The sequence below is a fragment of the Dendropsophus ebraccatus genome, chromosome 11 (assembly GCF_027789765.1).
Source record: "Dendropsophus ebraccatus isolate aDenEbr1 chromosome 11, aDenEbr1.pat, whole genome shotgun sequence".
Lineage (NCBI taxonomy): Eukaryota > Metazoa > Chordata > Amphibia > Anura > Hylidae > Dendropsophus > Dendropsophus ebraccatus.
In genome coordinates, this window is record NC_091464.1 from 57,244,389 (window position 1) to 57,257,764 (window position 13,376).

Consider the following 13,376-nt stretch of genomic DNA (forward strand, 5'->3'; position numbering starts at 1 on the left):
CCTATGGCATAGCAATGATCAGTGAAGAATGTAAAGTATTGAATGTAAAAGTCCCCCAAAGGGACTTCAAATGTGTAAAAAAAAAAAAGTTAAAAACACCAATACACTACCCCAAAGCCCCATCCCCAATAAAAGCTTAAATCACCTCCCTTTCCCATTATATAAATAAAACATATAAAAATAAATTAATAAACATATTATATACCGTAGTGTGCGTAATTGTCCGATCTATTAAAATATAACAAGCGTCATTGCGAACGCAATTTTATGTTACATTATATATAAAAAAAATAATAAAAAGTGATCAAATGACACCCCATACAGCCCCATAGGTGAAAAAATAAAACCGTTATAAGCGTCACAATAGGCCCATTTTATTATAACTAATTGCCAAAAAAAAGGATTTCATAAAAAAAATATATAACATTAGAGAATCTGTGTAACCTGCATATGGTTGTGTTCGGACTGACCTATAAAATAATGGTATCATGTCGCTTTTACCATATAGTGCATTACGTAGACACAGAAATCCCCCAAACGTTACCATATTGCATTCTTTTTTACGATTTCACCAATTTATATCTTCATAAATAATAACTTTGGGGTTCCATCATACATGTTATGGTAGAAGGAAAGACGCCATTACAAAATATAACTATTCCTGTAAAAAAAACAAGCCCTTACATGGCCCTGTAGATAGAAAACTGAAAGTGCTAGAGCTGTTAGAAGGGGAGGAGGAAAAAACAAAAGGGCAAAGATCAAAATTTGCGCGGTCCACTGGGTCATTCTGGGCCTGGTCCTCAAAGGGTTAAGCAAACTGAGTATAGATATATAATAATAATAATAATAATTTTTATTTATATAGCTACAGATTGCGTAGCACTTTACAATTCTGGGGTACATACATAGACAAAAAATATACATTACAGAGATATACATATAATTGTCCATACATGAGGAGTGAGGTCCCTGCTCGCATGCATGAGCTTACACACTATCAGGAGGGGGTGCGAGACAGAATGGCAGAGGGGCAAAGTGCTTCATTGTTCTACTTACTAATCCCCCATGTGCCTGCCTTGTTTTGATAACCTGTTTCAGTTAGTTACCACCCACTGAGGTGGGCCAGGCATGCTCAGTTTGACTGTAATCTCCAGGAAGTACTGGCAGTTGGTCTCCACTGATCATGCAAGCAAGGATGAATGGCACATCCCCTTTAAAAGAGGAGACATCTGTATATAAGACACATAGATGAAAATAAATTATATGAATAAACAACACTTATCATAGATATCGAAATGTTACAGTAGACATACTCTTATACTCCTAGGTAATGGTATACAACAACGCTCACCACTTAGTGTATGCCTTGCTGCTCGGTAGGGACTATTGTAATTCACAGATTTCCCCGCTTCTGTACAGAGTTCTTAAAATGAAGAGATTTATAAAAAAAAAATTGGAGCAATATTAACTCTTTCTGAATTGAGTTCATATCTAGTTTTGTATATTCACGTGTATTGCACATGGTTTATACAAATAAAACCTATTATGATTGGTTCTTAGATTAAAGCAGGGAACTCTGGAACCGTGACACGCAGAAATGGGTCAGCCATGAAAAAGGGTCAGCGGAAAACCGAAGATAACAGTTACACACCTACTTACACTGAGGAGGTATGTAATATTACTACCTATATCTCTGTATTACTTTATACCATAAGTAGTGATGTAGAGAAATACTGTAATGATGTAAAATAAAATAACAATGAAGGTGGGTCTATTGACATTTACCCCCTAGTGGCAGAATTAAAGGAGCGGGCATGAATATTCAGCATATCGGATCCTTCTGTTCCAAAGCATCATCTGTGAGAGAGGCTATACACATTAGAGAATTGATTATTTCTTTAGGAAAACATTTTCATGAAAACAATTGTTAACTTATTACTTCCATACTGATTCTCTCCCATTCATAGAGACTTTAAAGGGGTTATCCAGGCTTAGAAAAACATGTCCACTTTCCTCCAGTAACAGCACCACCTTTGTCCTCAATTTGTTTGTGGGGTTTGAAGCTTGGTTCCATTGAAGCGAAAGAAGCTGGATGTATCAGCATCAATAAAATGCTCCGTATATCCTCTGTACCATCTTGTTACACCTGTTAGTAAAGCAATGTTTTATTGCCTACTTGGAGACCCTGGAGTCATTCAATCCCCTTTTTAAATAGGTAAAACACACTTCATCAAATCATGCACTTTTGAGCATATATTTTGTGTCATTAAAGGAAAAGTCCGGCGACAATTTTTATTAAAGTATTGTATTTCCCCCCAAAAGTTATACAAATTACCAATATAGACTTATTACGGGAAATGCACATAAAGTTCTTTTTTCCCTGCACTTACTACTGCATCAAGGCTTCACTTCCTGGATAACATGGTGATGTCACTTCCTAGATAAAATGGTGATGTCACAACCAGACTCCCAGAGCTGTGCGGGCTGTGGCTGCTGGAGAGGATGATGGCAGAGGGATGCTCCAGTGCCCTGTGTCCCTTAGTGTGCCTCTGCTATCATCCTCTTCAGCAGCCACAGCCCGCACAGCTCTGGGATTTGGGTCGTGACATCACCATTTTATCCATTTTATAAGCATTTCAAGTAATAAGTGTATATTGGTGATTTGTATAACTTTTGGGGGGCAATACAATACTTTAATAAAAATTTTTGCTGGACTTCTCCTTTAAGAATAGTTAGTAAAATCAGATGTGTACCACATACAGTATATGTAATGAAATACAAATGTGCAGTTTTTAGAAAAGTAACTTACATCCCTGTAAGATTTTTCTCCCCCATAGATCTGATTACCGCTAGTTTCCTCTCTGACCTAGGGCCTTACTTTTGCCATGCAACACTGCACACACTTTCCCACAATCCCTCTTGCTTGCAGGCTCACTGGAGACAAACGTCCAGTACTTTCTGTGCATGGCTAACCAGCTTAGTGGCTCATGATCAAGGCTTGAGACTTGGATTGAGACAGAGATACTTGTTTATTGCAAATTTTTCTGAAGTCTGGTTTCATCTTTATACATCTGGGCTAATCTATCCCTAAGTATACCAGTCTATCAGAGGGTCAACACCCTAGATCTGTTGTGAAGTGCCTATTTCATATGTGTAGAACACATGTTTTAATACATTTTTTACTTTTAATGCATATCTAATAAAAGTTAGATTTTATACGTGATTTTGGGAAATTGCTCATGATCAAGGGCAGGAGGTTATCAAAACAAAGTGGGAACATGGGGGATGCGCAAGTCCGTATTTCTCACACAATACCTTATCAGAAATACTTGTATATTAGAAATATATAAAATATCCCCTTTAAGATTCTGCTGGATAAAGTATAGAACAATGTTCTGCCCCTAGGCAATGTATAATATAGATACCTGTCTACAGATGATATCTATATCATAAAAATCAAAGTCTGTCTGTCTGTCTGTCCTTCTGTCTGTCTGTCTGTCCTCTATAGACTTCCAAACGCCTGAACCGTTTGACCCCAAATTTGGCACACAGATACATTGGGTGCCCGGGAAGGTTATTGCGAAGGTCCCGTCCCCGCCAGATGTACAGGAGGGGAGGGGGAGGGGAAAGAGAGGCGCTCCATAGAGATGAATGGGAAAATCTCCTCACTGCAAACACAGGTGATATAATTAGCTGCAGCAGACACGGCAGTTGGAGCCTTAGCAACCAATAGGATTACTGCTTTCATTTTCACAGGGAGCAATGGTTGCTAGGGAAGCTGCCTCACAACATCCACAGTAATAACTGGTAGACCCCCTACTCCATCTATACAGTACATGTATACAGGACCCCCTACTCCATCTATACAGTACATGTATACAGGACCCCCTACTCCATCTATACAGTACATGTATATACAGGGCCCCCTACTCCATCTATACAGTACATGTATATACAGAACCCCCTACTCCATCTATACAGTACATGTATATACAGGGCCCCCTACTCCATCTATACAGTACATGTATATACAGGGCCCCCTACTCCATCTATACAGTACATGTATATACAGAACCCCCTACTCCATCTATACAGTACATGTATATACAGGACCCCCTACTCCATCTATACAGTACATGTATATACAGGGCCACCTACTCCATCTATACAGTACATGTATATACAGGACCCCCTACTCCATCTATACAGTACATGTATATACAGGGCCCCCTACTCCATCTATACAGTACATGTATATACAGGACCCCCTACTCCATCTATACAGTACATATATATACAGGGCCCCCTACTCCATCTATACAGTACATGTATACAGGACCCCCTACTCCATCTATACAGTACATGTATATACAGGACCCCCTACTCCATCTATACAGTACATGTATATACAGGGCCCCCTACTCCATCCATACAGTACATGTATATACAGGGCCCCCTACTCCATCCATACAGTACATGTATATACAGGACCCCCTACTCCATCTATACAGTACATGTATATACAGGGCCCCCTACTCCATCCATACAGTACATGCAGGGGTGATTCTTGCCTCTCCGCTGCCCGAGGCGAACTATAGAATGACGCCCCCCCCCCCCGGCTATCCGCCCACATTACAATCCACTACTGCCCCCCCCCCCCACACACTGCTGTCCCTAATAAACAATGTTTGGTCCCTTGCTGCACAGAATATGTCAGGAGAGGAGGGGGCTAATCCTATAGGAGAGGTCCCAGCAGCACAGAGGATGTCAGGAGAGGAGGGGGCTAATCCTATAGGAGAGGTCCCAGCAGCACAGAGGATGTCAGGAGAGGAGGGTGCTAATCCTATAGGAGAGGTCCCAGCAGCACAGAGGATGTCAGGAGAGGAGGGTGTTGATCTTTTAGGAGAGGTCACAGCAGCACAGAGGATGTCAGGAGAGGAGGGTGCTGATCTTTTAGGAGATGGTCCCCCTCTCCCCCCTCCCTTATAGATGGTCCCCCTCTCCCCCCTCCCTTATAGATGGTCCCCCTCTCCCCCCTCCCTTATAGATGGTCCCCCTCTCCCCCTCCCTTATAGATGGTCCCCCTCTTTCCCCCCTCCCTTATAGATGGTCCCCCTCTCCCCCATCCCTTATAGATGGTCCCCCTCTTTCCCCCCTCCCTTATAGATGCCCCCCCCCCCCCGCCTTATAGATGGTCCCCCTCTTTCCCCCCTCCCTTATAGATGCCCCCCCCCTGCACAGCAGATAAAACAAAAACAGAACACAACTCACCTGCCCTCCGTTCCCCCGTCGAGCCTCTCTGGTCTGATCCCCGGCTGATGTGCGGCTGCCCGGGGTGTCCCGTCCTGTCCCCGGCAGCGCGCGCATCAGAGAGCTCCCCGTGTGCCTGTGGCTGTGACTTCCGGCGCACGGGGAGCTCTCTGATGCGCGCGCTGCCGGGGACAGGACGGGACACCCCCGGCAGCCGCACATCACATCAGGGGGACTAAGGCTGCATTCCCACGTTCCGTGATCCTGACGGATCACGGACGTGGAGTGCATGTACTGGAGACCCCCCGCGCCTGGACAGCATCTGTAATTAGATGCTGTGAGCGGGGGAGACTGTATTCATAAGCGCCGCGCTGTAGTAACAGCACCGCGCGGCTGATTCATTACAGCGCGGCGCTTATGAATACAGTCTCCCCCGCTCACAGCATCTCATTACAGATACTGCCCGGGCGCGGGGGGACTCCGGTACATGGTACAATCAGTGGCGGATTATAATGTGGGCGGCCGCCCGAACCGCCCATATTATAATCTGCCACTGAATGCCGCCCCCATGAAGACAGCTGGTGGCGCCGCCTGAGGCAGACGACTCAGGTCGCCTCATCATTGCGGCGCCACTGAGTACATGTATATACAGGGCCCCCTACTCCATCCATACAGTACATGTATATACAGGGCCCCCTACTCCATCCATACAGTACATGTATATACAGGAACCCCTACTCCATCTATACAGTACATGTATATACAGGACCCCCTACTCCATCTATACAGTACATGTATATACAGGGCCCCCTACTCCATCTATACAGTACATGTATATACAGGACCTCCTACTCCATCTATACAGTACATGTATATACAGGGCCCCCTACTCCATCTATACAGTACATGTATATACAGGACCCCCTACTCCATCTATACAGTACATATATATACAGGGCCCCCTACTCCATCTATACAGTACATGTATATACAGGACCCCCTACTCCATCTATACAGAACATGTATATACAGAACCCCCTACTCCATCTATACAGTACATGTATATACAGGACCCCCTACTCCATCTATACAGTACATGTATATACAGGGCCCCCTACTCCATCTATACAGTACATGTATATACAGGACCCCCTACTCCATCTATACAGTACATGTATCCAGGACCCCCTACTCCATCTATACAGTACATGTATATACAGGGCCCCCTACTCCATCTATACAGTACATGTATATACAGGACCCCCTACTCCATCTATACAGTACATGTATATACAGGAGCTCCTACTCTATCTATATAGTACATGTATATACAGGACCCCCTACTCCATCTATACAGTACATGTATATACAGGACCCCCTACTCCATCTATACTGTACATGTATACAGGACCCCCTACTCCATCTATACAGTACATATATATACAGGGCCCCCTACTCCATCTATACAGTACATGTATATACAGGACCCCCTACTCCATCTATACAGAACATGTATATACAGGGCCCCCTACTCCATTCATACAGTACATGTATACACAGGGCACAATAGGTATACCAAACTGTGACTGGGTAACACTGCCACACCAGACCTGACCAATACCGCCATACTGTGACTGGATAACACTGTCATATAAGACCTGACCAATACCGCCTTACTGTGACTGGGTAACACTGCCACACCAGACCTGACCAATACCGCCTTACTGTGAATGGATAACACCGCCACACCAGACCTGACCAATACCGCTATACTGTGCTGGATAACACTGTCATACCAGACCTGACCAATACCGCCATACTGTGACTGGATAACACTGCCATACCAGACCTGACCAATACCGCCATACTGTGCTGGATAACACTGTCATACCAGACCTGACCAATACCGCCATACTGTGACTGGATAATACTGCCATACCAGACCAGACCAATACCGGCAAACTGACTGGGTAACACCGCCACACCAGACCTGACCAATACCGCCATACTGTGACTGCATAACACTATCATATCAGACCTGACCAATACTGCCATACTGTGACTGGATAACACCGCTATACCAGACCTGACCAATACCACCATACCATGACTTGATAACACCGCCACACAAGACCTGACCAATACCACCATACTGTGACTGGATAACACCGCCATACCAGACATGACCAATACCGACACACTGTGACTGAATAACACTGCCCTACGGGTAAATACAACCCTGCAGGTATACAGGACACTACAGGTATACAGGACCCCAAAACTATACACTACAGGTGCACGGGACCTCCTCAAAACTATATACTACAGGTATACAGGACCCCAAACTTTACACTACAGGTATACAGGACCCCAAAACTATATACTACAGGTATACAGGACCTCCACCAACTATATACTTCAGGTATACAGGACCTCCACCAACTATATACTACAGGTATACAGGACCCCAAACTATACATTACAGGTATACAGGACCCCAAAACTATACACTACAGGTATACAGGAACTCCACCAACTATATACTACAGGTATATAGGACCCCAAACTATACACTACAGGTATACAGGACCTCAAAACTATACACTACAGGTATACAGGACCTACACCAACTCTATAATACAGGTATACAGCACCTTCACCAACTCTATACTACAAGTATACAGGACCCCAAATATACTACAGGTATACAGGAACTCCACCAGCTATATACTACAGGTATATAGGACCCCAAACTATACACTACAGGTATACAGGACCTCCACCAACTCTATACTATAGTTATACAGGACCCTCAAACTATTTACTACAGGTATACAGGACCCCCGAACTATATACTACAGGTATACAAGACCTCCACCAATTATACACTACAGGTATCCAGGACCCTCAAACTATAAACTACAGGTATACAAGACCTCCACCAACTATACATTACAGGTATACAGCACCAACTATATACTACAGGTATACAGGACCCCCGAACTATACAGTACAGGTATACAGGACCTTCACCAACTGTACACTGCAGGTATACAGGACCTCTCTCAACTATACACTACAGGTATACAGCCCCCCCCAAATACACACTACAGGTATACAGGAACCCCCCCCAACTATACACTATAGATATACAGCCCCCCCAACTATGCACTACAGATATGCGAGACCCCTAAAAACTATACATTGTGGGTATACAGAACCCCTCCAACTATGCACTACAGGTATACACTAATTCCACTGATTAACTCAGATGAAACAATACCTTTAGCTTGGCCTCCTGGGCACCTTAGAACAAATCTAATTAACACACTGACACTTTATACCCGGGCAGCGCCAGGTACATTTTCTAGTACAACATAATTGCCTGTATCTAGGCAATATTTAACATGGCTGCCTGTTTATAAATAACATATAACATAGCTGCCTGTCTCTAGGTGATGTATAGTATGGCTTCTTGTGTCTAGGTGATGTATATCATGGCCGTCTGTCTCTAGGTGATGGACAGGTGGCCATGTTATATATCACCTAGAGACAGGCAGCCATGTTATATATATATGACATAGAGACAGGCAGCCATGTTATATATATGACAGGGACAGGTGGCCATGTTATTTATGACATAGAGACAGGTGGCCATGTTATAAATGACATAGAGACAGTCAGCCATGTTCTACATCACCTAGCGACAGGCATCCATGTTATATATGACATAGAGACAGGCAGCCATGTTATATTTAACCTAGAGACAGGCAGCCATGTTATATAACATGGCCACCTGTCTCTAGGTGATATACAACATGGCTGCCTGTCTCTAGGTGATGTAAAAAATAGAAAAAAAAGGAAAAAATTGGTCAGCTCTCCTAGAACACTGTTCACACTAGGCAGGAGCACGTTGCCATGGCTGAAATTGCAAACACACAAAAACACAGAAAAATGCAACAGCTCACCGCAACAGCAAGATACAGACCCACCATAGACATGAAAATAATTAAAAGCAGCCCCCCCAACTGCCCAAAAAATTCCCACAAAAATAATGAGTCTCTTGGTTACTATTTGCAAACAGCGTAAACTGCCTCACCACGATAAGGTGGACTCATATCGGGGCAGACCCTACACTGTATGTACACTATGGCCTCTCCATGGCGTATAATACGCCTCTGCTCTGGGCATGCAAGATCCGTCTAATACCTGCAAAATAATTGCATCACCTGGGTGAGACAGGTGGAGTGCACGACCAAATAGAGGCAGCCACTCCCCCAACTGGAACACAGAAAAAAAAGGAAAAAATTGGTCAGCTCTCCTAGAACACTGTTCACACTAGGCAGGAGCACATTGCCATGGCTGAAATTGCAAACACACAAAAACACAGAAAAATGCAACAGCTCACCGCAACAGCAAGATACAGACCCACCATAGACATGAAAATAATTAAAAGCAGCCCCCCCAACTGCCCCAGTTGGGGGGGCTGCTTTTAATTATTTTCATGTCTATGGTGGGTCTGTATCTTGCTGTTGCGGTGAGCTGTTGCATTTTTCTGTGTTGATGTAAAAAATAGCTGCCTGTCTTTAGGTGATATATAACATGGGGTTCTGTCTCTAGGTGATGTAGAACATGGCTGCCTGTCTCTAGGTTATGTATGACATGGCTGCTTGTCTCTAGGTGTACAAATTCAATCTCCCCAATCCTTCCCCAAAGGGCCTTATTACACGGGGCGATTACCGTTCAAAAAATTGTTAGATCGTTCGGATTTGTGCGATAATTGTTACGTATAATAGCAGGCAACGAGTAAACGACCAACGAGAAATCGTTGATCGTTTGATAGAATCTGGACCTATTTTTATTATAAATCGTTCACAAATCGTTCCAACATCGTTCGTTCGGTGTAATGACATGTTGTTTGCTCGTTCCCTAGTCTATCAGCCAGGAAAGGACAAGCACAAGAACGACCTAAGTAACTATCATCATCCTGTGTAATAGGGTGAAAGATTAAGATAGTTCATCATAGCAGTCGTTTGAGATCGCTTATCGTTAATCGATAATAACACTCTAACATCTACCACTGGAGGAAAGTTTGGACACCATCTTGTACTAATAACTTTTATGTAACCCACATGAATAAGTTTGATTTTGATTTATTGTTTATCTGTTGACTTAACCTATTTTCTCATTTTAATTTGTTATTTTTTAAATTAAGACCAATAACAGGAAACTCAATTCTGAGATAAAACAAAGGAAAAGCCCCAGTCAGAAGAAACACAAGACGACAAAACAACTATTCAATGGTGAAGAAAGTGGAGAAACATCAGAGGATGGAGAGCTGCTAGGGTTCAAAAGAATAGACTAAACACACTGGTTTACAATGTACCGTATTTGTATTTTTCGTTTTATAAGACGCACTTTTTAGCAAGAAAATATCTTGGTGAAATGTCCTTGTGTCTTATATTCAGGAGACATGGTGGCCAGACGGCCCTGACTGCTTCCCTAATGTTTGGGCGAAGCACTGTTTCAGAGGTGTGAGGTGTCTGTTTAATGATACAGTACTGTGCATGCCTGTTTGTGCAGCAGAGCTTTGTGTGTTTTGATGTAGCAGAGCTGGGTATGTATAATGTAAGAGAGCTGGCTGTGCATGCTGCACAGCTGTGTATGTGTGGGTATAATGTACTTATGTAATGGAGAGTGTTAATGTGTCCCTGTAATTTCAATAAACGTTAACCTAATCACTGCCTTATGGTGCGTTTACACAGACAGATTTATCTGACAGATCTTTGAAGCCAAAACCAGGAACAGATTATAAACAGGGATCAGGTCATAAAGGAATGACTGGGATCTATCCTCTTTTCAAATCCATTCCTGGCTTTGGCTTTCAAAATCTGTCAGATAAATCTTTCTGTGTAAACGCACCCTTAGACCACCAGGGAACTATATTAACATTAATCCACCCCCCCGTCCCCCTGTTTTCAGTTGTCTAAACGAGGGGGGCTTCTTGCAGTCAGGTGTGACTTATAAAGCGAAAAATTCTGTAATTATACCAGGTAATATGCACTATTAGAGACTTTTTTTTTCAACCCACCAGTGACCTAGTATATTTCTTAAAGCGTAACTATAATTTCAGTAGCCAAAAAATGAAATTCCTCAAATAAAAAGCCCACGTGTTACCCTTTAAAAAGAGCCCTAAACTGCGTGTACGCTCGCTGAGATATCACCAGTTGTTTGGCTCAGAGGAATAAATGAATTTTTCTTCAGGCTGAGAGAATGTGGGCGTGGCCTATCCCTCATCTCTCTGGCTGGGTCCCTCCATTCACTGACCAGCACCTTGGCAGATGTATCACACAAAGTGGGATTAGATACAGCCCCAGCATACAGTATCACAATGTAAGATTAGATTCAGAGCCCCAGACGATGGTATCACACACAGTGGGATTAGATACAGTCATCTGCTCTCATAACACTGTAGGATAATGTCAGCTCCAGCTCTTCCCCTGCGCTGCTCCTCACAAACAACACCCTCAGCTCTGCTTAGTCACCTCTGTGAGGGGAGAGAGGAGAACGTGCTGCTAGGAGGGGGGGAGGAGGTTTTGTTTTTTTTTCTCTCTGTGTCAGGGCTGTTATCTGATCCTCCTGTCAGAGTCCGTACACTCAGGACGGATCTCCAGGGAGGGGGCGTGTCCAGCAGGAATGCAGAAATAAGTCACAGCCAGACAGAGCTATAAGGGCTTAATCAGCCTTCTGTATTTAAAAAACTGTTCATTTTAGGTTATTAATGTATATTGGAAAAATTCTTATCATGACCTAAGCTAACTAAAACTGAATGGTCAAAATATTTTATAGTTGGGCTTTAAATAAGCTGCCAAATTACTATAAGATCTGTGGGGCCCGGGGGAAAAGGTTTTTTGAGTGTCTAAAAAAAATACAATCAGACACATACATGTTGTACTAGGCGTGTGTATCCTATCAAAAAGTTAGACATGTACAGCCTGAAACAACAAACATTGGTGGGTGTACAGCATCAACATACAAAAAAAAAATAAATATATATATATATATATATATATATATATATTCTACAAATGCAAAAAAAATAAAAAGTGTATGTTATATAGATGTAAGTGGCACACCAGTTATAATATCCAAATGTAACATGTCAGGAGAAATAGCTGTTGTGAAATGAGTAGAGCCGACAGCTATCCAGAGCTTATTGTTCTCTTAAATTGTTGTAACTATCTGCAAAATGTACTTTTTATCCCATGACAAAAACGAACGAAGGTGAATTGGCCCCCAAATGAAGACAGAACACTGACCAGCACATCATTCATTCTCTCTGAGGCTTCCAGCCTTGCCAAGCACTGCACTTGCCAATGTTCAGAACCCCCATAGAGAATGAATGGATAGAAGATAACTTTTAGAGACTGGAATTATCCCTTAATTAACAATGTTTAAATAACTGTGATATGATTATGCTCTACCCTATACCTAATACACTACTACCCCCAACATGACGCAAACACTGGCCATGACTATTAGGCACTTTAATTATACAGTACTCCATACATAGAACACTAAACATCTCAACATGACCCAACTATAGGACATGACCTCATTACAGGTTTTTTTATACTTCATACATAGGGGGGGAAAAAAACACATTCACACAGAAAGTCAAAAATACCAGGAAAAAGACTAAAAAAATCTGCAATCGCCTGAAAAAAAGTGTAATCTTTTGCAGCTTTTCAGGTGTTTTTTTTTTTTTTTGGAGGTCAGAAAAACACTACAAAAAATGCTGTATCTGACAGTACCCTTATGTGAATAAAACACCCAAAAACTCTCCATTAATCAAATAAGACTATGTTTGCACTGTGTTACTTAAAGCTAAAATAAAAGCTTGTTTAACATTTACACGCAAATTCAGTCTTAGGTTTTTATTATTTTAAAGCATTTATATGTAGGAAAAGCAGACACAAAACGTGTACATTTTTTGGCACTTAAAACAGTTGAATTATGTGCAGAATAAATACAATGTACTTTTATGATGGCTGACATAATTATTGACATTCAATAATAATAAAAAACCAACAAACATGTGAACTGTCATGAGTTTTCCCACTGAA

The 13,376-nt window shown here is 42.4% G+C and overlaps 1 protein-coding gene across 1 annotated transcript in view; it reads left to right on the plus strand.

Annotated features, from left to right (window-relative positions):
• The window catches only part of LOC138767406 (hemicentin-1-like), a 68,395-nt gene that overhangs the window by 13,334 nt on the left and 41,685 nt on the right, over positions 1-13,376 (plus strand). Inside the window, exon 8 of the mRNA XM_069944907.1 lies at positions 1,561-1,668. Coding sequence (XP_069801008.1) covers positions 1,561-1,668 — 108 coding nt within the window. The remainder of the gene's footprint in view (positions 1-1,560; positions 1,669-13,376) is intronic.